This window comes from Catharus ustulatus, chromosome 3 (assembly GCF_009819885.2).
Source record: "Catharus ustulatus isolate bCatUst1 chromosome 3, bCatUst1.pri.v2, whole genome shotgun sequence".
Classification (NCBI taxonomy): domain Eukaryota; kingdom Metazoa; phylum Chordata; class Aves; order Passeriformes; family Turdidae; genus Catharus; species Catharus ustulatus.
This window is the reverse complement of record NC_046223.1, coordinates 46,726,327-46,750,214: the sequence shown is the minus strand read 5'-3', so window position 1 is coordinate 46,750,214 and position 23,888 is coordinate 46,726,327. Positions and strand designations below refer to the sequence as shown.

Sequence of the window (23,888 nt, the reverse complement as noted above, 5' to 3'; positions counted from 1 at the left end):
ATGATGTTTAATTTAGATGATATTACCACTTCTTTTAATCTAGAATTCAGATATTTCATTAAAAGCCTCTAGAGTGTTCTACAGACAAATTATTTCTTTTCCCTTTGACTCTGTTTTCCTTTATTTTTTCAGGAAGGCTTTGATCAGGCTTTCATAGAAGAAGCAATCTTTGGACGGCTTAAGGATGACAACAGAGATGTTGTGATGTCTGCTCTCAGTTCTTTGGAGGTAAGTGTGGTATGCGAGATTTTACCTGGTCTCGAATGTGTGTGTGTCTGGAATGTATTCTGTGTAGTTTTCTTTCTTGTCCTTGTGTCCTTATTGCATGACTTTTATCTTTTAACAGGATAAAGCAGCACAAATTTAGGAGGCATGCATTATTTGCCATCTCAGAAATTCTCCCCAAATCTCTGCTACCTGATCCTTCTCAAAGTGTTGCAGGTTAAAGTGAATTTATCACTTTGGTTTTCTTTTTTTTAATTTAATTACTGAAGTGTACTTAAATCTTTGATTATTATTCGAGGCATGCTTCCTGCTTATTCTGTACGTATTTCTATAAAAAGGCAAGCCACACTATCGTCTTTTGGATGGAAAGTGGTTGCAGTCACAAGATGTTACTCTAGCGAGAGGTGCTCAGTTGAGTTTTTCCATATGCGAGTCATTTGGTCAGTTGATAGTGGCAAAGTCCTGAGCTCCAGCTCAGGTTTACTGGATAGGACTCTGGTATGCATTGTACTGATTGTTTCCAGCTAGAGTAACAGTCTGTCTTTATGGCTTCTGCTAGTAGTAGGTGGAGAATATTATTAGCAGTAGTGGAATTGGTCCTGTGTTTTCATTCATTCTTGATCACCAGTAAGTAGGAATAGAAGCACATGAATGCTCCTTTAAACTTTAGTGTGTTTTGTTGATGTGCCTTATGTTTTTGTGATCCAGATGCAATGTAAAGTAAAAGCAGTTCTTACTTAATTATAATATAGTTTGCATATCATTTATCAATTTTACCAAACATTTCCACATTCAATAAATTCTCCATACTTTAGCATATCAACAGGGCATACTGGGCAGCCTTATTACTTCTTTTCACCTGACAGTATTTTCATTACATGAACATCAGCAGGAATGCAGTTGGTCATGTTTGATCTCTGTTTCCGCTTGGTATAGCAGATGCATTTTCCACTGTGATGTGGTAAACTGTTTTGTATATTGTTGTATTTTCATTCATTCTTCTTGACTATGGTTCAGACTTTCAGGAAGCAAGTCAATCCAGAAGTAATAGTATCAAGTCTTTTGAACATTTTCCAGAAAGCTGATCTTTCAAAGGACGGAAAGTGGTATGTTTGTGCTTTTTTTTCTTCAGTTTACATTATTTCTGTATAAATTAAATTTTCAAAAGTAACTATAAAGAATACTTCAAAAACTGTGTTTCTTTGCAAATGCATTTTGTTAAGCTATTTCGATGCGGAGTTACAGGAGAGGTGTTAAATTACTTTCATACCATTTCCCATTAATTCCTTATTTGTTCTTGCTGCTGTTTAGGTACAGAAGATCACCATGGAGAACAGAGAAAAAATAAAAGAAATGTAGATGATGTGATTGAGTAATGTATTTTTAACATGATTTGTTTTCTTTTAGGTACAAGGTTTTGGAGCGAGCAGTAAAGATTTTAGTCAAAGAGAAGATTCTGAAAGAGAAGAAAGAACTGCTAGATGCAACAGTAATGCAGTTATTACCTTTTATGACAATCACTAATGCAAATTCAAAATCTTCAGATTGGAAAATGGCTGTTTGTTTGTCAGAGTCCGACCTCTGCTCCTTACACCCTTTACTGAAAGGCTGGCCAGAAGGTAAAGCACTTCTTGTAACTAACTTGGTAAGAGGAAACTTCTAACTAGTTAGGGGCTCATCCTTATTGAACCTAAACACATATTGAAGGGTGCAGGCTGTCACTGTCAGGCTATTGTGCTGTAACTGTGAATGGGTTTCTTAAAAAAACTCTTTGAAAAAGAGGGTAGGAATTGTTTAGTATGTTTCTGACTGATTCTAATTATTACTGTGCACCAGTATGTTAATACGTGAATTTTGTACCTAGATTATTTGATTTTTTTTTTTTTTCCCCTTGGAGTAGCTCTTGAAGAGGCAATCAAATCTACCGAGTCTGCAGAGTTGGTTGGAGTGGCCAATGAGAAAATGATTCTGCTACTTTCTGGAAACTTGACTTCAGGGGACCCTTTGTTACTGTTGCAAATGGTAAGTGTACCATGTCAACCTAACCTTAAAGAAGTTTTACTTTTCAGGTGGTGATCGTAATCAAACAAATGTGATATAGAAGAACTTTGCATGGCTGCTCTAGGCTATCATCTAATATGCTATCATCAGACTGCTAGGCAAATACATATATGTGTGTGTGCATATGTATAATTATATATATTTTTATATGTATGTATTTTTATATATATGTATTTATACATATATATGAAAATAGCAAACCACAATACCATCCATATAAACCCAATTTCTTCCTTAACATAAGGAAAAGAAATGATTACCTTTTTTGACAAACGATTAGTGTAACTAATTTAAAAGAATTTTTAGTTTCCTGAAAAAAAATTTCTAGAGAATAAACTAGTTTACCTGTGGGTAGTTCATAGAAACTGCTATTTGTGCATTGCAAGCTTTCAAAGAATATAATTACAGCAGACAATAACTTTTTACCTATGATAGAAAGTAAACACTATTACACCATTTTTCATTTACATGTTCAGTTTAGTCATAGTGAAATCCCACTGTCATGCTGATTTTTGTTGTCCTCCACTCTTTTGTCTAAGGTTGATGATCTGATACTCGTTGCTGAAACAGAATCTGACAGTGTGGGACAGAAAGTAACTACTCATATAATTGGTTCAGTGCTTGTTCAGTGCTGCTGCAATACACAGATGAAGGAAAATTATTTCCCAGTGGCTATCAGAGTCTTCCGCTTCTTGGATAAAAAAATTAAAAATCTCAGAACTTATGAACCTGAAGAGGTAAGATGTAACAGTGTGGAGAGGGTATTTTCTTTGTATTGAAAACAATATTAAGAAGGTTTTTAAAATTGTTTTTACTGAAGACCAGGTTCAGAAACTTTGAGAAGGACTGAAAAATCTCATCTTCATTTCTCCTCAGAGCAAAAACACACTTGGCAATAGTGCCATTAAGAATTACAGTAATTTCACAATTACAAGCCGCACAGACTGTAAGTCGCATCGCCGGGGTGTTGGCAAACATTTCGTTCTTTGTCCATACACAGCCGCACCCAATTATAAGCCGCTTTGGTCATTCGCAGCAAGGACCCGCGTGCCACAAAGTCGCCAAAATAGTAACAGAACCGGGGATGGCGGGGTTTACTGGCTTGGTTTGGGCTGTGAGGGCTCAGGGCTGCTGAACAGGGCTGGGTGGCCCAGCTCAGCGCTGCCGCTCGGCGGGGCCGCTCGGGGCCGGCCGCCGCTGGGCTCGCTCACGCCCGACCTGGCGCTGCGCCACGGTGGGCAGGGGGCAGCAGGCGAGGATGGGAGCCCCCCCCCTTCTCCCCGGGCACGCAGGTGGGATTGCAAGCACGGAGCCCCCCGCATCCCCTGGGCTGTGGGGCAAGCAGGAGGGCAGTCCCCGTGTAAGCCGCATTTCTGGGGTGGGAACAAAATTTTAGTCAAAACAGTGCGGCTTGTAATCGTGAAATTACTGTACTCTAATATTTTATGTGTGTTTCTATTGGAATTTTCTTGACTTATTTTGTTGAGAAACATCTCTAGGTTTTTTCTGTGTGTAAGAAACCCATGTGAGCAGGGCAGTGTTTCTGTGTGTACCTACCCTCACACATACACACGTAGGCACAGAATTGTTTATTCTGACCTCAGAATTATTCAATTAATGATTTTTGTATATGCAAGTATCTAAAAGATATGGTTTATTTTTCTGGAGCAGAGCTAGATGAAAGTGTTAAAGTGACTGTTAAAAATGCTACAATTCCCAGTCCCTTTGAAAAGATATTTTAGAGAGACTGATATTTTACTCTTCTGTTACCTCATTTATGTATACTGTAACTATGGTAGAAAGAACTGGCATAGGTCTTAAAACTGCAGATGTAAGTTTCAATGTAAAATCAGAAATGTAATCACTCCATAAGGATACCTCTTTAGAGGTTGGAAATTAAATGTTGCTGAATTTTAATGCTAAATTTCTGTTGCATGGAATTGTGACAGAACACATTAAAATAAATTTTCATTCACAGGAAACTCCCCTAAATTGGTCTGTTGAAACAGCAGAGGAAACTTTGGTGCCTAAGGACTTGTTAAGTGCATATATAGGAAAGCTCAGTAGTGATGAGACTGCTCATGCAGAGGAGTCAGCTATGGTCCTGTTCTTATTGAAAAACTTCATTAATGGCCTAAAACCTCCCCTGTCCTTTTCAAAAGGTAAGTGTTAGATTTTGCCTGTCCCTTACATCAGTGAAAAAGGAAAGTTATTTTTTTTTCCTTCAGAAATTGTTGGAAACAAGATATTGCTTCCCTAACCTTCTCCTTTGTTATTGACATCTGTAAAGATTATTTACTTGTGACTATGAAATCAACCAAATGTACTGTCCTCTTTTAACTAGAGATGTCTGTTTTCTCCTGGTTTCTGAGGGTGTTCCTATGCACCTGCTGTGTCTTAATTACAGCTTGTGTTTTTTAGAGGAATCTTGGTGGAATCCTGAATCTCTGAATCAAAGTAGCCAAGACTATCTGCATCTCCTTTTGGGGCTGTTTGACCTGCTTGTCAGTGGAGCTAGTGAGGGAAGTGATGCTCTTCAGTACAGAGCATTGATGAATCTCTTATTCAAGGTACTATTTTTGCATTTGTTGCTCTGAGTTATGAGTCATGAACTATTACATGGGTTGCATTAATTTTAAGCAACATTGAGAAAAATGGTCAACAGGTCATGCAATGTTGCTTGTGGCATTCAAGTACTGTGAGGAGATGGAAGTGTAAGCTTCAGCTGGATTACTTAACCTTAATTAAATTGGAATAGTGGAAAACAAAAGTTAAAAAAACCAAAACAAAACCACAAACGTACTAGTCGAGGCAAAGATGAAAACATAACACTGATTTGCAGGGCAAAATTAAGAGCCTGAAGTTTGAGGAAAAAGTTTTGGTTCTACGTGGTATCTTGACAAAGGGCTACTCTGTAAAGTTTGTAGTGTTCAAATACAGAAACTGAAAGGAAAACCTCTAGGAGAACTTTTGTGTTTCCTTATTACGTCATCTCATGTTTTTTCATATGCATATATAAATGTCTGAACTTGTATATACATGCAGCATTTACTTAGTAACTTTTTCTTCCCAAAATACACTGTTTCACTGTTTTCCTGAGACAAAGTTCTCTTTTGGTGTACTCCTTTGAAGTGGGTAGGGTGGTTTATCAAATGTTTTCAGTAGAAGTTTACCAAATAAATTAAACAAGTGCTTTTTTTCTTTCCCACTGTGTTAAATTTAAGGTACATCTAAAAGATTCAGAGGTTCTCTTCAAATTCCTTTCCATTTTATGGACTTACAGTTACAACCTTTCAAATCAACTGAACTATGAAGTCAGTGCAATGCTACAGACTCAGGCTCTATATATTGGCTATGCACTGCTTGAATCACAAACAAACCAGAAAAAGAAAAAACTGCTATCACCATCATCTCCAGGTAAAGTAAAACATTCCATCTATCTGTCTGTCTGTCTCTCATCTCAATCAATCACAGTACCATTTAATTTTGTGCAGCTTTACTATATTTTATACCATGAAGGAGATCTCGAGTTATTTACGTCTAGCTGCACTGGGCTGAGACAGTTCTTTTCCTGATTGACTGGTGCAGCTCTAAGTCCAAACTTGAATTAAGTGAAGCCACTCTTCTTTTTAATTTTGAAAGTGTTAAAGGAGCACAGTGCTGTGCTGAAGCAGTCAGTTACAGGACATTGCTGTCTGTGCAGTGTCAGGGTGTGACAGTCAGTAGCAATATATGAACTCTGAGCTTAAACATGAATATAAGGACTGTGATGAAGTTCAGAGTCATGAATCTATGAGACTTGTGTTGGTTTTGTGTACCCTAGAGGTTTACAGTGATAAGAGATGACTTTTTAATTCCAAAGTAATGTTGATGTCCCTTCAGGGACAGCTACAGTAAAATTTTCACCTCTCACTGTTCTTTTCCTCCTTCCCCCCTTCTTGCAGTGGTGATATCTTTGCTAATTAACCTGGGTAGTCCTGTGAGTGAAGTTCGAAGGGCTGCTCTCAACTGCCTCCATTCCTTGAGAGGAATTAAGGACTCTCTATTTCATCCTGTCCTTCATCATTTGGAGGAAAAAACAGAAGAGATTGTATCTGACCCTACATACATAGCACAGGTAAGGTGTACATTAATACAAGACAAGTATTGTCTGCTGCTGTGAGCTTCTATCTTAGAGAAATCAAGTTAACCAGGAAAGTGAATTGGCTTTGTATTCTATAGTAGACTGATTTATAATTTTTTTAGGAACTATAAAAACATTCAAGTGATTTATTACATGCAGAAAGCTGAGAACCTAAGAGGCATTATGAGTGGTTTATTTCCAGATTAAAAACTCTACTTATATCTAGATTGCAGTTTTATGAAAGCATCAAATAATTGGTTTTTTAAGGCATTTTTATTGGAAGAAAAGAACTTAATTTTCACTTTGTTAATGAACTAGATTATGGGAACTCTATTTGAGGAGCTTGAGACACAGCCAAAACAGAAATCTCAGAAGAAAAAATTGTTGGAAGCTTTGGAAAACATACTTGATTGTGTACAGAATCCTATTTTTCCATCATATATTGCAAGAAACCTGCTGAAAATTCTTCATGAAATCCATGGTGAAGTAAGTGCTGCCTTTTGAGATTTTTGTGGGTTCTGCACTTCAGTGAAATGCTGAAATCACATTTCATTTAGTAATAACACTGTTAAATAATTCTGTAATGTGTTGGATTATTATGTATTAAGTTGACACCATCAATAATATGTAGTAAAGCTGCGAAGTGTGGTTTAATGAAACATACAACATTTGCATGCTCCACTGGAATTTTTAAGGAAAGTCCCTTGATATTACTAAAAGAGACTGTTTCAAAAGAGATTGTTACAGAAGAAATGTATTACCTTGGTTAGTGAACATAGAGTTTTCTGTACAGAATTGCAAGGTATTAAGCAGTCCTGCGAATTTCTTTTATATATGTTAACCTACTCTTTCTAGCATATTCAGAATTCTCCGTGCTGGAAAATATATGACAACATTTAAAAATGGAATTAAATTAGAATTTTTATGTTCTGTTCAGTTGTATGTGTCTGGAAAAGATTGTAAACTGCGTAGAGGGGGTGAGTGATTTTGCTTCATGTTTGGGTTTTCTGGAAAACAGCAGTCATAAATGGAGGAAATATTACTTTGTTTCTGTACTTTGAAATTATGAAATACTGCTCTGCAAAGGAGAACAGCTAAGGAGCAGATGAGCAGGTACTTGGGGAAATCTCATATTATGTCTTGTATTTTTCCAAGTGAACAGCTGTTGCCTAAAGTAGTGTATGCAGTGTGGTCTGAGAGAGGGGATGCTGCAGTAAAAGGGAACTATGCTGCTGGAAAGTTGTTAAATTGAGAATGGATAAAAACTTCTGTTACACATTTTCTCTGTTTGCAGATGGTTCTCTCTCACCTCTTGCCTGTATTAGACCGTTTGCTAGAGAAGGTCTCTAAAAAACCTGAGGAAATGTTAAAAGATGAAGTCATTCTCCTCCATCTAATCCTTGGAAAGTTTAACGAATATTCAGCAACTCTCCTGTGCAAGAATCAGCAGAGTCTAGATTTATTTATCAAAAGTCTGCATGCTGACAAGAAAATATATGAGGAAATTCCAGCATTTCAGATCACAGCACTTGGGCAGGTATGGCTTTATGAAATACCTTTTATATCTTTTTATACTTAAAGCAGCTAACAGTGTTTGAGATGGGATTTACAAGAGTTCCTGTGTGGAGGAGTCCATAGATTTCGAGCCGTCTTTTTTTTACTACAAGATTTCAATGTCTGCATAGTCTTTGAAACATCTAAACAGGCTGCAAAACTTGGACTCATAAAATTATCAGGAGATATTGCTGCCTGCTCTGTTTTTTGCATTTTGACAAGCGCAAAATAGCAATACTGTATTTGCACACAGATGAATTCCTGTAACGTTACTGTTCCATTGGTTTTAGGTTTTTGTCAGTCAGGCAAGAGCTTTACTTAGTGTTTTCCATTTGAGGAAAAATTGTCAACAAAATACAGTAGGTGAGAAATAGTTTCATTTGACAGAAGCTACAAATTCTGGCCTATGTTGGCCAGGTGTTGGCATGTACTTCCCAAAGGCTGGCAACAACAAGTTTGTTCCCCACACCGTTGTCGAGTTGTGTGAAAAATTTCAGAAATCGGTCTGTCTGTTGGGTATTTCACATGTATGTGATTTACATCTTTAAGATTCCTGGATATATACAAATATGTTGTTAATTTGCAAATTTTTGCAATACTGCATGATGGGATGTGTCTTACAGAATCCAACATACATTAATTCCACGTCCTGCACTTTTGTTACCTTCTTAAAGTAAATCTTTCTGCATCCTTTTTTCCCCCCCTTTTCAGATTACTAAGCCATTCTTTGCAGCTGTGTCAGATGGGATGGTGCAACAGAAGCTACTGAAAGTATTGTTTGACTTACTCTTAAACTGCAAGAACCCACTTTGTGCCCAGACGATCAGCAGTGTGTTTAAAGGGGTAAGTGGCAACCTCCAGAACACAGAAATATGTTCAAACTTGTTGCAGTGTGATTTTGTGTCACCTACATTCAGTAACACTTGTTGTTTATATCATTTATAGTGGGAAAGGAATGGGAAGCTTTTTGTGAAATAATAGAATAGTATTAATGGCATGAAATGTTTGTTAAATGACTGCTTTTAAAAGATGTTTCTTTAAAAGCCACCTATCAGTTATTTACTACACTAAGTGAATGAATTCAGCAAAAGTCACTTCTTTTCTCCTGCACTGATTTTCATTTTCTGGGATATGACAGGAATAAGTGGATTATATACCTGTATGTGCATGAAAGGGATGTGGTTTTAAAAAAAGGCAGGGCACAGACATGTGATGTGACAAATTGTTCATCGGTGCTTGTGTTGTTGTTGTTTTGTTTCAGATTACAGTGTGTGCTGAGCAGATTGTCAGAGAACTGGAGCCTCCTAAGAAAACCAAAAGTCCAGCCACTGTTCAACAGACTAGAAGGGAGAAAATGCAGCAACAGAGGTAAAATAATTAGAAACCCACAAGTATTATCCATGCAGTTTGAAAACACCACTTGTCTTAATACATTGCATAGTTTGTACTGAAAATGCAAGCAACTGTTTCTTCTTTTCCTGTCCATAGTAAAATAAGTCTACTTTTGGCATGAGAAAAACAACTCATGTCACTGTTTGAGAATTGATGGAAATACAGTCAAAATATATTTAAAAATTCAGTATATTTAATGTTGACAATTGCTGTTATAGAATCTTGACACAGCTGAACAAGATAAATTTTTGTTAACAGTGAGGTTAGTTTTAAATATGGATGCATGGACAAATTACATACACTTGGCTGAAACCTAACAGATGTTCATCAAAATATTCATTAGTTGACTGAAAAACAGTATTTTGTTTCCAATAATTTGCTAATATAATCACTGATCTTTAGATGTTTGTTCTGTTTCTTCTCTCCATTCTCATAAGGAACTGTTGTGTTCACAGTACTTACTCTCTTTAAACATTATTTCAGCCATAATGAAACAGGGTATTAAGTTAATTTTTGTGGTTTGACCTAGAACAGCTTTTCTGATTTTCCTTCACTTGACCATTTTGAATAATCATCACCTATTAGACTGACCCATCTGTAAACTTTAACTGTCACAGTTTGCAAACACACAGGCTCACACACACCCCCATTGCTTGTATAGTCAGTGTGTTAATCACTAGGAGTTCAGAGAAGCAAATTTCCTGGATGGGAAGCAGATCATCATTTGGACAGTTACCTGATAACAGATTTTTTCCCCCCACCCCCCCACTTCCAGAAGTGTTTCCAAGAAACACTTGCTTTTTCATGTTCGGTCTGAATTTTTTTTTGTTGTTTAAAACATGTTACTCCTTCAATCAAAAGCCTACACATTGCCACCTCTCCAGGGAACAGCAGTAAAGGACATGCATTACTATGTGAAAGAAAAATTGTCTGTTTTTACTTGGGGGTATGTGTGTTTGTTTTCTGAAGCACTGTGGCATTTCCTTTGCAAATCTCTGATTGTCTTGTCTTTTTAGAAAGCCTCAAGATGCAGAATTGGCACCAGAAACAAACCACTTCAGCTGGCAGAGGGTGATGCTTATTCTGGAGTTGCTGCAGCATAAGAAGAAGCTTCGGCGTCCGCAGGCGTTGGTACCTGCACTTTTCAACCTCCTGAGCAGGTAATGGTGCTCCCACAACAGAACCCTGGAGCCTTCTCTTGTTTCTTAGCAGACACTCCAAAGCATGGAAATACGGCCTACTGTTGCCATGTCTGGTATCTTAGCTTGCCTTTTCCAACTGAACTTCTTTTAGGCAAATCAGAGGAGGGGAATGGGAAGTGATTATCGGGTTTTTTTCCCTTTGAAACAGTAAGATGTTTACCTGATGCTAAGTTTCTCTTGTGTGAAAACTTTATCGGGCAGAGAGCTTGGGATTGCCAAGAAGGATGACACCTGTCCTAAAACTGGGATGACTGGCAGGACTTGTGTCTTCAGCAGAGCTATTATAATTCTCTAAGCTTTGAAATTCTTCCCAACACATTGTGGAACAGTCTTAGTCCAGTGCAACCTAAGGAAACTATTGTTTTTCCTGCCAGCCCTATATCCAGGCACTTAGGAAAGTTCATATACAGATTAGTCTTTCTTTCCTTATCACTTGCTTGTACATAGACTGGTAATTACAGTCCAGGTTATACTTACATTTTTGGCAGTACTTTGATAAATGTCTTTTATTAGACTAGTTAATGCATTTGAAAACAAAAAAAGAAACTTTTGGCAAAGACCCTTTGGAAGCCTCAGTATAGAACTTAGATGAAATTAAAATTGTGGTTTCTTACTTGTATCTTAATACACAGTTTGGTCACTTATTTTTCCATCTCATTTTTTTCATGAATGTATAGGTGTCTGGAACCCATGGCATCAGAAGAAGAAAATATGGAATATACAAAGCAGCTGATCCTCAGCTGCCTGCTGAACATCTGTCAGAAATTGTCATCAGACGGTAGCAAGGTCCCAGCAGGTAAAAATCACCAGACTGATTTCTTGGTAATTCTCTCACTGGGTCACGGTTAGAACAATGGTCTCTAACTTGTTTTTTTTTCCTCAGTCTACTCTGTTTTGTTGAAGAGGACAGATTCCTCTATAAGGGTATACAAGTTTGCCTTCCTAATAATTTTTTGCAGCTCCATTAGGTACAGTTTGCAAACTGTAAACAGTGCTTGAGTGTACTGTTTATTCCTACATGTCTGACCATGTATGTGTTAATCAGTTATTCTTTTTACCTGCAGTTATCCTGGACAAAGAAAAATTCAATGTGGAACTGATAGTTCAGTGCATCAGGATTTCTAAAATGCCCCAGACACACCACCATGCTCTGCTGCTCCTTGGTGCTGTTGCTGGAATGTTCCCTGTAAGTAACACCTGGAATTTATGTATTGGCTCTTCTCTTTGGTTTCCAGGTATTGGGTAGAATTGAAAAACAGATCTGTACTGTGGGGAAAAAATTCCTGAAAAGGAGCCAGAGGCAAAATTGACAGGTTTCCCTGCTCTTTTCGGGCTTTCTACTCCATTTTCTTTGAAAACAAACCTCTGTCTTGATCCTTTGGTCATCAGCCATTTATGGCTCACAGTGGAGTGCAGTAGAAATGGGAGAAGCTTTCTGACACCAGCTCTGCCTCACTTTTCCACTGTGGCCACACTTCTCATGCCTTGTTTTCTTCTTTCTCCTGCTTTTCTATATAAAAAGGGAAAACACCTGGCCTGATAGCACATGCATTCTTACAAGTTCCTATCTTGCACAACACTGAAAAATGTAATTGTAGTTGATAATAAAACTGGGTTGTTCTGATTTTAGTTGACCAAGAAGCAGGCCTTTTCTTGTATGGACTGAAATTTGACTGTACGCTGACTGTTCTAAGATGCTGTTACTCTGAAAGTCTAAATCATCAAAATGTATCCAGGTGTATCAAACTTGGTTTGCAGCTTTACATTCACATCAATATTTTTTCCACATGTTTGGAAAGGTAGCATGTTTTCTGAAAGACAAAACTTTTGGGGTTTTTTGGATTATTTTAATAGGAATCTAGTGTCATTGGTGGGAATAAGAAATGCCTTAAGGTACAATATGCACAGCAGCATGAACTAATTTCATCTGTTCTTTTCCAGGATAAAGTTCTTCATAACATTATGCCCATTTTTACATTCATGGGAGCAAATGTCTTGCGTCTGGATGATACTTACACTTTCCAAGTAATTAACAAGACAGTGCAGATGGTTATTCCTGCTCTTATACAGGTACATTTGTCTGCTTAATGAAAGATTATTAATTACGTAAATTATTTAGAATATTGGCAGTAGAATAAGTTGTTACCTCCTCTAGGATTATTTTGATAGACATTGTATGTAATATAATGTAATTCAGACTCTGTCTCTGGCCAAGTTCATCAGACTGCTGCTTCTTTTCAGTTTTTTGAGTTCTTGCACTTTATAAATGGTTTAGCCAAAATTACCACAACTATACATAGAGAGGACCTGAAAGCTTTAAGTTCAAGCTTTTTGTCATAAAAATGGTGGGCAAGTTCAGTAGAGGAACCATTGGAAGGAAGAATCTGGTTATTAGTCCTATAATATGTCATGGTCATAGCAATAGTAGACATGGTCTGAAAGAAGTGGAAGGGTATAATATTTGAAAAATGCTTTTATTCTTCCAGCTGGTGTTTTTGGGGCTTTTTTTTGGTATTGCCTGGACCTCTTAGATAAATGGCTATAAACCAAAACAAAAATAGATCTTCATTTTTCAAATCATCATTTCTTTCATTCAGATTTCACTTGCACCTAAGAAATCTTAATTCTTGATTGTAATTAGATTTAAACATGAAACATGATATATAAATGTCATGTAAAAATGAATTGGGGAAAAAACTGTCTTCAGTATTGGGCTGAGGATTCCCCAGACTATTTTTAATTATATGTGTACACATTTTTCATCCTTTTGTAGTTCTCTGTTACATAAAAAGAGAGAAAAATTGATTTCTTTAATTTTTTCCTTTAAAATCTTTCCTAGCAGCCCACATAGGTTTCTGTGACAAATTATTTGTGGCACACAATTATTACATGTGGGAAGAGACTAAAGTTACTTGATACCATGTTGTCCACGTATATTATTTTTCCTAGGCTTTTGAATCTGAGACCTTAACTCAGGCAAAGTTCTCTGAAGGATGTGGCTTTGCTTTCTCTTGAAAATGTCTTGTTTGTTTCAGCTGACACTAAGCAGAGAGAGTTTTTCTCTTTTTCTTTTCTTTTTTCCCCCTCTTTTTTAAATTTTATTTGAAGCATCTTCCTTGAACACTGAAAAGGAACTGTGTGATTAAAAACTTCACTTGGGAACACTTTTATGTTTTCCTTGAGTTATGCAATTTTGCATGCTATTTGGCAATGCTGTTATCTGGCACGTAGTGCTTTGTCTTTCTTTCTGAAGTTGCAAGGAAGGCCTTGTGCCCATCTGCAGTAACCTGCCTGAACTGCTGTATTTGTGCACAGGCTGAAGACAGTGACTTGTCAGAGTCCTCAGGAGGTGTGGAGGAGGTGGTGATCAAGATCATCCGTGTGTTTGTGGATGCCCTGCCCCATGTGCCAGAGCACCGGCGCCTGCCTATCCTGTCCCAGCTGATCACTACGGTGGGAGGAGACAAATTCCTCTGGGTTCTCCTGGTGCTGCTTTTTGAGCAGTATGTGACCAAAACTGTGACAGCAACGTCAAGCACAGACAAGGTTAGCAGGCTGAGGAGGTCAGCTTTTTCCTTGAGATCCTGATGTCTTTTGTTTGTGGTCTTGCCTTTAAGAAGGTTCTTAATAAGGCCCAGGTTATGCTGGAAAAGGCTGTGAGCTCTGGATTTGTGCTAAAGCAGAACCTGATGGTGATGTTGACTATGACTTGTACTGTACATTCAATAGTATTATGTCCTGGAGCCTGAACAATAAATCAGATCATATTATACAGCAATCCTTGATAATCTCTTTATGTAGTGCTTCAGTAGTAATGAAGTTGGGGTTTTTTTCCTTCAATTGTGTTTGTGAAACATAACACTGGTCTTTCTGTACAGACCAAGATGAAAACCCTATTAAATTTAAATCTCAGGCAGGCCCTGAGATTAGGTGAAAGCATGGTTTATGGTAAAAACAGAAAGAATTATTAAAGGAACATTGGTTAGAAGAAAGTCTTTGCTGCAGCAGTTTAATCTCTCTCCACATAGCTCTCTTTGGAGCTATGTTCTCTCCAAGAGCTTGCTGCTTTTACCTCTGCTGTTAATCCTGGAAGTGTCCAGCTCAGCATGGCATTTTCACAAACTCACTGAGGAGTTTTTGAGAATTTTTAATATTATTGATAGAAATATTCTTTCTTAATCCTTGAAATATTATTTTTTTTCCTGAACCATTAACAGGATGCTGTTCTGGAAGCAGACACTGAATTTTGGATTTCGATCTGCTGCGAATTTAATGTACGCTCGCAGTTCCAAAGCGTGATGAAAATAATCCAGTACCTGACAGAGCTGCCAGAGAACAAAGAAGGTAACCACAAAACAGAGCCAGAAAATGCATGTAAACTTTCCTAATATAAGAGACAAGGAGTAGTGGTTTTAAACTAAAAGAGGATAGATTCAGACTAGACGTAAGGTATAAACTTTTTACTCTGAGGGTGGTGAGGCACTGGAACAGGTGTCTCAGAGAGGTGGTGGATGCCCTATCCCTGGCAGTGTTCAAGGCTAGGTTGGATGGGGCTTTGAACAATTGTAATTTTACTTTGTTTCTATGATCAGAAATGAAGGATCTTTTTTTTTCTTGGATGCAAATTTGTTTTGTCCATGTCTTCAACAGATGATCCTGGGACAAAAAAGTTAAGAACATGTAAGACAAAACCGAAAAATCAGGATGGGCAGCTCTTTAATGTGGAGTCTCACTCCGACAAACAACTCCGGCATTTCAAATTCTTGTCAGTCTCCTTCATGTCACAACTTCTGTCCTCTCAGAGTTTTGTGAAAAAGGTAATAATGGCAGTTTGCTTCTAGATTGATCACAGGAAGTGATTGTCCCATACTGTAATAGCTGAGGCGTAATTTACTTTTTAGTATGACTTTATATTCAAAGTGGTCGCACTGTCCAGTGTAACTTGCTGACACCTTTACTGGCACAGTTTTGAAACCTCTCAGTTATGTTATTTATCTTTTAATAAGACTTTTCCAGACAGATTCCATTTATGTGACTCATGCATAGGTAACCAAGTGAAATTATGGTCTCAGTGTATTCCTACTGGCTTTATGGAGCTTGGGATTTTACTCACAGCCTGTGTAACTCCAAATTCAGTGTAGGATTCATGCTGTTAATTGAAAAGACAAAATACTATGAATTTCAGGCTCTGACTCTAGCTGGTAGTCCCAGTTTTTCAGCTGAAAACCATCCACCAACATGAAATGTATTTGCTAATGTGACTGCATTGCCCAAAGTTCTCAGATTTTCTTCGAGAATGATAGCTTAAGTATAAATGTAGGGACTCATAATTACCATGTTAGTGGACACTTGATTTTAAAAAAAATAATAAAAGTGTATTCTGTTATTTTATTTAATGAGGGTAGGTAAGTTTCATATTTTCATTCTTGCTTTTTAAACTAGATAGTTGAATATGAAGGAAGAGAAGAGCTGCAGGAGTTGGAACAGAGGTATGCCTAAAATATGCTGTACTGCTATTTTTAGCTGTTACTGCAACCCAGGAATATCTCTAAGTGTAGTGCCATTAGAATATCTTTTACACTAATTATACTTTTTTAATGTCCTCTGCAACAAGCAGTATTTATTATGTGCAAGTTACTTGGTTTTGGTTTGTTTTTTCATTTTAATAGAATGTGAAGCTTTTTATTTCTGAAAGATTGCTCTACCCAATATTCACTCTTTTTCTCTATTTTTGATAGAGGTTATTTACATGCTTGGCCATAACTGTCATGCTATTCATGTCTGAATCACTAAAGGAATTCCAGATTTTTAGCAAAATATATTGGTTCATTAGTGGAAAAAAAAGAAATTAATCATTGTTCACAGGTACCTCTGTATTGGTGTAAGTACCAGTAATCAAACATCACAGTTGTAGCCATTGTGCTGTAAAAGCCAGTGGTATGAAATTGAGGGTTTCTTTTGCAGAGGCCTAACTTCTATGTTTGTTCCAAAAGAAAAAGTGTGTAAGATTTATTTTAAATGCTGTGTTCCATGAATGCTCATTTTAAAATTTTTCTTTCATTTCCATGTATTTTTGTTGTCTTGTGAGATTTTATGCTTTCCAGTGATAACAATGGACTTCTTTAGTCTTCTTTTTGCTTACTAAAAGTTACTTCCTTTCTCTCTAGGCTGTTAGAAGAAGTTCTTCACTATATAAACACTGTGGCATCTTCAGTGGAAGGAAATGTGGACAAGCCAACGGCCAAATTTTGGAGGGTTCTGCTTAGCAAGTGCTATGATATGCTGGATAAAGTATGTCTCACTAGGCCCCATGTTAGCACTGGGACATGGCTGCTTTTGCTTGTTAATATGATTATAAACTTTGTGGGGTTTCTTGTTACATTAGTACTGTATTTCATTGGATGGTCTGCAGCGGTACATCAATGTTTAAACTCAGCTAACAAATTGAATACCTACAGCTAACAGCTTCTTAGAACAAGCAGAACAAAAATCAGGAACATTTGTTTCCTTTAGTTGAACAGTCTGCTGGCTGTAAGCAGTCATTTCATTATGTCTGGTAGAGAAAAATGGCTCTTGGCAGCATTTCTCACTATTAACTCATAAAATGACTTAACTAATGCTGTTGCGTATTTCTACATGAAATTGAATCCTTACACTTTTCATCTTACTGGTTTTTTCTGATTAGAAATATATTTGTAGAATTTGAGTGGCTGTCTTGTTGCATAAGTCAGAGCATATATCTTTTGATATAGAAAGAAAATTAGAAAATATAGAAATTTTTTTTTACCTGTAAAGCATATTCCAGTTTTCATGACGTACATGCAGAGGGCATTGGCAGAATTATTTTGGATAAAGAGAGACAGCTCATGAGAGCAGACAAAAGGAGTTGCTGAGGAAATACCAGAGCTAGCAGATAATGGCTGCTTAGCAGCCAGTGAACACAAACTAGCTGCTTTGCTGTTTTGTGTGCCTCAGACACAGCGTTGTAGTTTATCCTCTCTTCTTTGATCCTGAAACCCATGAGGAAAGTTGAAGAGTCTTATCAGGACGCTTCCATGTCACAGTGCATGCGAAAGCATTCATGGTACTGTTTTGTTTGTTTTCTTGTAGGTCAATGCCTTACTGCCAACAGAAACCTTCATCCCTGTAATTGGGGGGCTGATGATGAACCAGCTGCCCTCGGTGAGACGCAAGGCCATGGACCTCCTGAACAACAAGGTGCAGCAGCGCACCAAGTGGCAGAAGAGCCAGGTGAGGCAAAGGGGCTAAACCAAGCTCCTTTAGCAAAAAAACCCAGAGAGAGATTGATGTGCAAGTGCTTGGCCCTGTGTAAGGCTGTCAAGTACCAGTGCCAAGCCTGGCAAGGGCTCTTGAGCAGTGACACAAAGGCTACCTGTCCACAGCTGCCTTGCAGGTCCTGAGTTTCAAACTGTATGTCTGATGTGGGTGTTCTTCTGTCCTCTCAGATCCTGCAGCTCTTAGAGCTGGTTCCTGAGCTCATTGCCATTGTCAAGTGTAGAAGAAAGGAAGAAGAGGAGGAGCAAGCCATCAACAGGCAGACTGCTTTGTTCAGCCTCAAGCTGCTCTGCAAAGGTTTTGGCACAGAAAATCCAGCACCATTTGTGCCTGTTCTGAAAACTGCCATTGATCTCATTTCTTCAGAGAAGGAGGAGAAAAATGTGATGGGAAGCGCTTTGCTTTGTATAGCTGAGGTCACCTGTACACTGAAAGCCCAAGCAATACCTCAGCTTCCAAGGTACTGTTGGGCTCTTTTTAACAGAACCAACTGCAGCAGGAATTAGTAATACCAAAATGCATTACTGAAGGAATGCTGATGAAGGTCAGATGGCAGTCTGCCCCTGTGTGTGTTTGTGTAGTCAAGATTAAAATTATTTCTAGTGCTTGAAGGTGCTTTGTGGTCACAGAACTAAGAAACTAGTGGGGAAAATTGCAAGACTTTTATAATGCACAGTAGAGTTCCTTATGGAGTCTGCTGCTGTCACTAGAGAGACAACCTTTATGGCTTTAGAAAAATCAGACCATAGTCTGGTTTTTTTCTGTAGAACAGATTGCATTTAAAAATATGAGAACAACTACGGATGAAAACCCTTCATGCTACATTATTTTATTCTCCCTATTCAAGAAGAATCCAAGTATCTAACTCATTCCTTGAAAGACTGTTTAATTTCCTTACAAATATAAGTCTCTTATTGTTATCGTATCTTTAAACTAAAGACGGGGCTTTGAGTAACTTGATAATGAAAGATATTGATCTAGATGATCTTTAAAGATTTCTTCTGACCAAACCATTTTGTGATTCTAAATCTACTATGCTTCATTAGCTTCAAAATAAAATATGGCAATGAGTCCTGAATAGTGAGTTTCCTCAAATATGCATGTAAAAATTCTTGTGGAAATTGTCCCGGATTGTTTGGATTTGTTTGAATGGAAGTGCAGCTCCAAATGGTCAGTTACTTCACCTTTTTCTGTTTACGTTTGGTTAATCACAGGCTGATGCCAGCACTCTTGAAGACTTTAAAAAATAAGAAGGAGCTGGTCTCCAATGAGATTTACCTGCTGAGTGCCATCACTGCTCTGCTGAAGGTTGCAGAAACACTTCCACACTTCCTTAGCCCTTACCTTTTGGAGTGCTTGTTGCAGGTGAGCTCTGTGATTCCTGCAGGTGTGTAAAGGGGGGACAGGACCTGCCCAGATCCCAGAAGAGATTACTGTAGAGATTACTTTTTTTCCTCTGAAACTGAAGTAGGGGGTGTGTGCCAACTACATGAAAGCTCATAACATACTATTCTTCTACTCACTTTCTTACGCAGGTAACTCAGATACAGAACCTAAGAGCATCTCCTTCTCCTCCCTCAGATAGGTTGTATTTTGCCTCTTTGAAAAGGGAGATGAATCACTAAAGATCATTCTGTAATATCCACAGTCTCCTCAAATGCCTAGCTAATACTCTTGTTGGAGTCATTCTAACCCTCTGCTGCTGACATGGGCATTTTTCAGTGTTTGTCTTCTGATGACAGTGAGGCTTTGTACACAGACAGCTTAATGTAAGGTGTTCCAAGTGTTGCAAACAGCAAAATTCCTATCTGACATTTGCCACATGCTCTATAAAATAAGTTCTTGAGTTGCTAAGTAGGCCTAACTTTTTTTTTAATTCCTCACAGGTTGTCCGCTTGGAAAAGATTGTGGCAGAGTTTGGTCCTTCTTCCCAGATAAGTGTCCGTGTATCAACACTGAAAACCATCCTAGCAACAAGGCTGGCCCCCCGAATACTCCTGCCTGCAGTTACCAAGTGTTACAGTGAAGTGCTGCATACTCGCAAGGTAAGGGGTTTTTTCATCCTTTAGTATTGTGATAAAGAGAATAAAAAAAGAAGCAAGCAGGCCAAAATTTGGTTCAGCTGTGTCCCCTCCCAGTGCCTTGGCCACCACTAGCCTGCTCACTGTGGTAGCAGAGTAAGAAACGAAGTCTCACAAGCACTGTGCAGCAGTAGCTAAAACACCACTGTGTAATCAGCACTGTTCTGGTCACAGATCTAAAACACGGCACCATCTGAGCTGCTCTGAAGGAAATTAATTCCATCCCAGCCAAATCTACCATAGTCTTTATATTATAATCTCTGTGTTTTTCTGTACTTCTGCAGTGATTCAGGAAAGGTAGATCTGCAAGAGATCCAGCAGTTTAATGTCCTTTTTGTGTTACTTGAATCAGGGATGAATTCAGGGATGAATCCATAAAGGATTTTCATTTATGTGCTAGGAACATGAGTGAGTTGGAATTCTCTCCAGTATGGCAGAGGGTAGACAAAATGCTTTTCTGGAATCTAACTGAAGCCCCCAAAAGTAGGGAAAAAGCTTATTTTTTTATCAACAGTATTTCAATGAGTGAATGCATGAAGTACATAAATCCAGTGTTTCTCAGTTACTGTCAGTATCTCAGTTGCCTTTGCATTGCTTTGCTCTTGTTTTGGCAGAACTGCCTGGGTCCCCTTATGAACATTTTGAAGGAGCACATTGCTGGTATGGAGAAGGAGCACCTGATCTCCCATCAGCCTGAACTGACAGCATTTTTCATGAAAGTCTTGGACTTCCGAACAGAGCATGCCGAGGTAGCTTGACTGGGAGGACAAGCAGCACCTGCACCTCTCTACATGCCATTTCTGTCACTAGTTTAGAAAAAGATGTGTAGATTCCATTGTATACGTGCTCTGAAATTCTGGGTATCAGATACTCCGTTTCAAATTGGTTTTATGGTAGAAAACATGGTAGTTAAGTATTTAATCTGAAAGAGACAAAATTAAAATGTGCTTTAAAAGCTCAAATTCTTACATTTCAAACTTAAAATTATGTTTTCTGATTCTTCTAGGATGATTTAGAGGAAGTTGGTAAGATAGAGGCTTACATTATTGACTGTCTAATCAGTATGGTTATGAAACTTTCCGAGGCTTCTTTCAGGCCCCTCTTCTTCAAGGTAAGAAGTCTAAAAGTAATTCATCTGCATCAACATGTTTGTGTTTTCCAGTGCACAGACACAGGAAACTGCTAATCTGCCTTTCACTTTCAGCTCTTTGATTGGTCCAAAACAGAGGCTACCCTAAGAGACAGGCTGCTGACATTCCACCGAATAGCAGACTGCATTGCAGACAAGCTCAAAGGTCTCTTCACCCTCTTTGCCGGTCACTTAGTGAAGCCCTTTGCTGAGACGCTGAACCAGGTCAACATTTCCAAAACTGGTAAGCTGTCGGTTACTGGCTACAGAGGGGCTTAGTCTTGATTGCTGAGAGGTTAATTTTAATTGTGGAAATTTTAGTCTTGCAGGATTTATTTCACAGCACACATAATTTCTCTCTATTTACTTCCTCTGGTAAATGAGAAATCTTTCTCTGATGGAACCAAAGGACATTTTTCATCCATGGCCATGGGGCTGCCATTACAATGTTGAGACCACATGAAAATTTTCCATGTCAGTCCCAGTGAGTTCCTTGAGTATGAAATTGTGTAGAAATTGTGTACTTTTCTCTTTTTCATTCATTGACTTCTTTTACATGCTACCTAGTGTATTCAGACTCCTGTGCTTTCTTGGGCAAAAATAGACATTAGTTTCTATGGGAAACTATTTGCCCATCCTGCGGGGGGAAGTTGTGTGTTTTCATTCTGTTGATGATGTTTTTTTTCTTCTCCTTGGCTGGTGTGTAGATGAAGCTTTCTTTGACTCTGACAATAACACAGAAAAGAGCTGTCTACTGTTGCAGTTCACTGTGGACTGTCTGCACAAGCTTTTCCTGTTTGACACACAGAAGTTCCTGAGTAAAGAAAGAGCAGAAACCTTGATGCAGCCTCTGGTCGATCAGGTATTGACAAGTCCATAAAAACAATTCATAGCTGATTTTTTTTCCATAGCTAAAAAAAAATAAATCAGATATCAGTCCTCCCCTTTCAGAAAAAGGAAGGGATTAGTTCATTGCCTTTGGATCACAGACAATATTGATTTCTTTGCCTAAGGCTCTGAATTACTGATTTATTTATTTATTTTAGTCCTTTGTTTAAATGTTTTCATCCTATAAGGTTCATGCATGTTATTGAGTTCTTGCAGACCAGTGCACTCCCACTGATGAGCTTTGACTTAATTCTTGAAAGCCAAAGCTGGAGGTGTTTTTGGCTGGGTTTATCTGAGCCTGGATCTGTTTTACTTCCACAGCTAGAAAATGTACTTGGAGGAGATGAGAAGTTCCAGGAAAGAGTGACAGCACACCTGATACCCTGCATAGCTCAGTTTTCAGTGGCAATGGCAGATGATTCTCTTTGGAAACCACTGAACTACCAGATCCTGCTAAAGACAAGGCACAATTCTCCTAAGGTTGGGAACTGTCAGAATTTGAACTGGTTTTCTTTGTCGTGCTAAAAAATGGGAACAGTGCCCCCCAAAATCAGAAGTGAAAATCAGAAGTGAATTAACCAAGTCATTGCTGAAATACTAGCCTAAATTAAAATACTGGTGCTGTACCACAGTACTCCCAAGTTGTAGAGATGGGTGCAACATGTTCTTCTGCTCTCGCTGTAAGCAGTCAATATTCCATGTCCTTCATACTGTGGGGTTTGGGCTTTTTGATGATTTGGTATCAGTTGGAATAAGAGATAATTGATTCTGTAGAAAGACAGGGTCTCTTTAGTGTAACTGGAAGACAGTTATCAGCTTTCAGACCTGTTCATAGAGTTTTGTCAAGACTCTCCAACTGGCAGGTTAAAGACATCAAGACTTCCAGCAACATTACCTGCTTCTTGCAACCTGTTTTTTATTTGCCATCATGTTAACACAGATGTTAATATTTAAATTAGTTCAAAATTAGCCCCCTTCAGTAATGAAAGATTATAACCTTATAATGAATGGAAAGAATGTAGGGGTGCAGGAAACCAGGGAACTATACTGTAATGTTTATTTCCTTATGTAATTGTTTTGGTTTAGGTCCGATTTGCCGCCCTGCTTGCTTTGATAGAAGTTGCGCAAAAACTGAAGGAGAACTACCTGGTCCTGCTACCAGAATCTATTCCATTCTTAGCTGAGCTTATGGAAGGTAATGTTCTATACCAGCATTAGTGAAGGGTGACTTACTTCAAAGATTCAGATAGGCTCATTGTTACAACTGCTGTAAATCTTACGAATTTGTATACTGTGCAAAATGCAAACTAAAATGGATTATGTCAAACACACTCATGAAGTTCAGTTAAATTACATTGGTAAATTACAGTGTTTTGTAGCCTGTGCACATCTCCCCATGTACAAGTTTTAGATCAGTATTAGTAGGAAGAGTTTGCCTAGTTCAGTGACAAAATATTTCTGACTAATAATTTCATATATGGTGTTTGAGAATGGTTCTAGCCTAGATGAGTGATGAAGCCTTCCTCAGGTAGCCTTGTAGTCACTGCTCTACTTAATTCCTGCCTAATTTCTTTTTCTAGATGAATGTGAAGAAGTTGAACAGCAGTGTCAGAAGACAATTCAACAACTGGAAGTAATTTTGGGAGAACCACTCCAAAGCTACTTCTAAGTTTATGCCCTTTGTTTTCAAATTTTGTCGGAATGTGAAGCATTAGCTTCCCACATTCAGGTGTTATAGGCAAACTGTCATAACAATTTTTATCAGAGACAAGATTTTAACTTTTTAATAAAATATTTTAAGAATCTGGCTTTATAATTTCTGGATGGACTGGGAACTTTTCTTTTAACTTTTCCTTAACTGCTCTTTTCTTAACACTGGGAAACTGGACACAGGCTATGAACAAATCCTGAGTGACAACATGTGAGACTCACTGAAT

At 38.1% G+C, this 23,888-nt stretch overlaps 1 protein-coding gene across 1 annotated transcript in view; it reads left to right on the top strand.

Moving 5' to 3' along the window:
- Nucleotides 1-23,771, top strand: part of LOC116993608 (HEAT repeat-containing protein 1-like) — a 23,942-nt gene extending 171 nt beyond the window's left edge. The window contains exons 2-34 of the mRNA XM_033054428.1: nucleotides 133-228; nucleotides 1,243-1,331; nucleotides 1,633-1,844; nucleotides 2,126-2,247; nucleotides 2,826-3,023; nucleotides 4,265-4,448; nucleotides 4,708-4,856; nucleotides 5,511-5,703; nucleotides 6,231-6,403; nucleotides 6,728-6,895; nucleotides 7,704-7,946; nucleotides 8,675-8,806; nucleotides 9,225-9,331; nucleotides 10,372-10,515; nucleotides 11,235-11,353; nucleotides 11,622-11,743; nucleotides 12,499-12,627; nucleotides 13,873-14,103; nucleotides 14,775-14,901; nucleotides 15,208-15,374; nucleotides 16,000-16,046; nucleotides 16,725-16,848; nucleotides 17,668-17,808; nucleotides 18,024-18,313; nucleotides 19,068-19,218; nucleotides 19,740-19,898; nucleotides 20,549-20,683; nucleotides 20,941-21,045; nucleotides 21,139-21,307; nucleotides 21,771-21,925; nucleotides 22,273-22,431; nucleotides 23,038-23,146; nucleotides 23,532-23,771. Coding sequence (XP_032910319.1) covers nucleotides 133-228; nucleotides 1,243-1,331; nucleotides 1,633-1,844; nucleotides 2,126-2,247; nucleotides 2,826-3,023; nucleotides 4,265-4,448; nucleotides 4,708-4,856; nucleotides 5,511-5,703; nucleotides 6,231-6,403; nucleotides 6,728-6,895; nucleotides 7,704-7,946; nucleotides 8,675-8,806; nucleotides 9,225-9,331; nucleotides 10,372-10,515; nucleotides 11,235-11,353; nucleotides 11,622-11,743; nucleotides 12,499-12,627; nucleotides 13,873-14,103; nucleotides 14,775-14,901; nucleotides 15,208-15,374; nucleotides 16,000-16,046; nucleotides 16,725-16,848; nucleotides 17,668-17,808; nucleotides 18,024-18,313; nucleotides 19,068-19,218; nucleotides 19,740-19,898; nucleotides 20,549-20,683; nucleotides 20,941-21,045; nucleotides 21,139-21,307; nucleotides 21,771-21,925; nucleotides 22,273-22,431; nucleotides 23,038-23,146; nucleotides 23,532-23,620 — 4,938 coding nt within the window. The 3' untranslated portion in view covers nucleotides 23,621-23,771. The remainder of the gene's footprint in view (nucleotides 1-132; nucleotides 229-1,242; nucleotides 1,332-1,632; nucleotides 1,845-2,125; nucleotides 2,248-2,825; nucleotides 3,024-4,264; nucleotides 4,449-4,707; nucleotides 4,857-5,510; nucleotides 5,704-6,230; nucleotides 6,404-6,727; nucleotides 6,896-7,703; nucleotides 7,947-8,674; nucleotides 8,807-9,224; nucleotides 9,332-10,371; nucleotides 10,516-11,234; nucleotides 11,354-11,621; nucleotides 11,744-12,498; nucleotides 12,628-13,872; nucleotides 14,104-14,774; nucleotides 14,902-15,207; nucleotides 15,375-15,999; nucleotides 16,047-16,724; nucleotides 16,849-17,667; nucleotides 17,809-18,023; nucleotides 18,314-19,067; nucleotides 19,219-19,739; nucleotides 19,899-20,548; nucleotides 20,684-20,940; nucleotides 21,046-21,138; nucleotides 21,308-21,770; nucleotides 21,926-22,272; nucleotides 22,432-23,037; nucleotides 23,147-23,531) is intronic.
- Nucleotides 23,772-23,888: the final 117 nt, after the last annotated feature.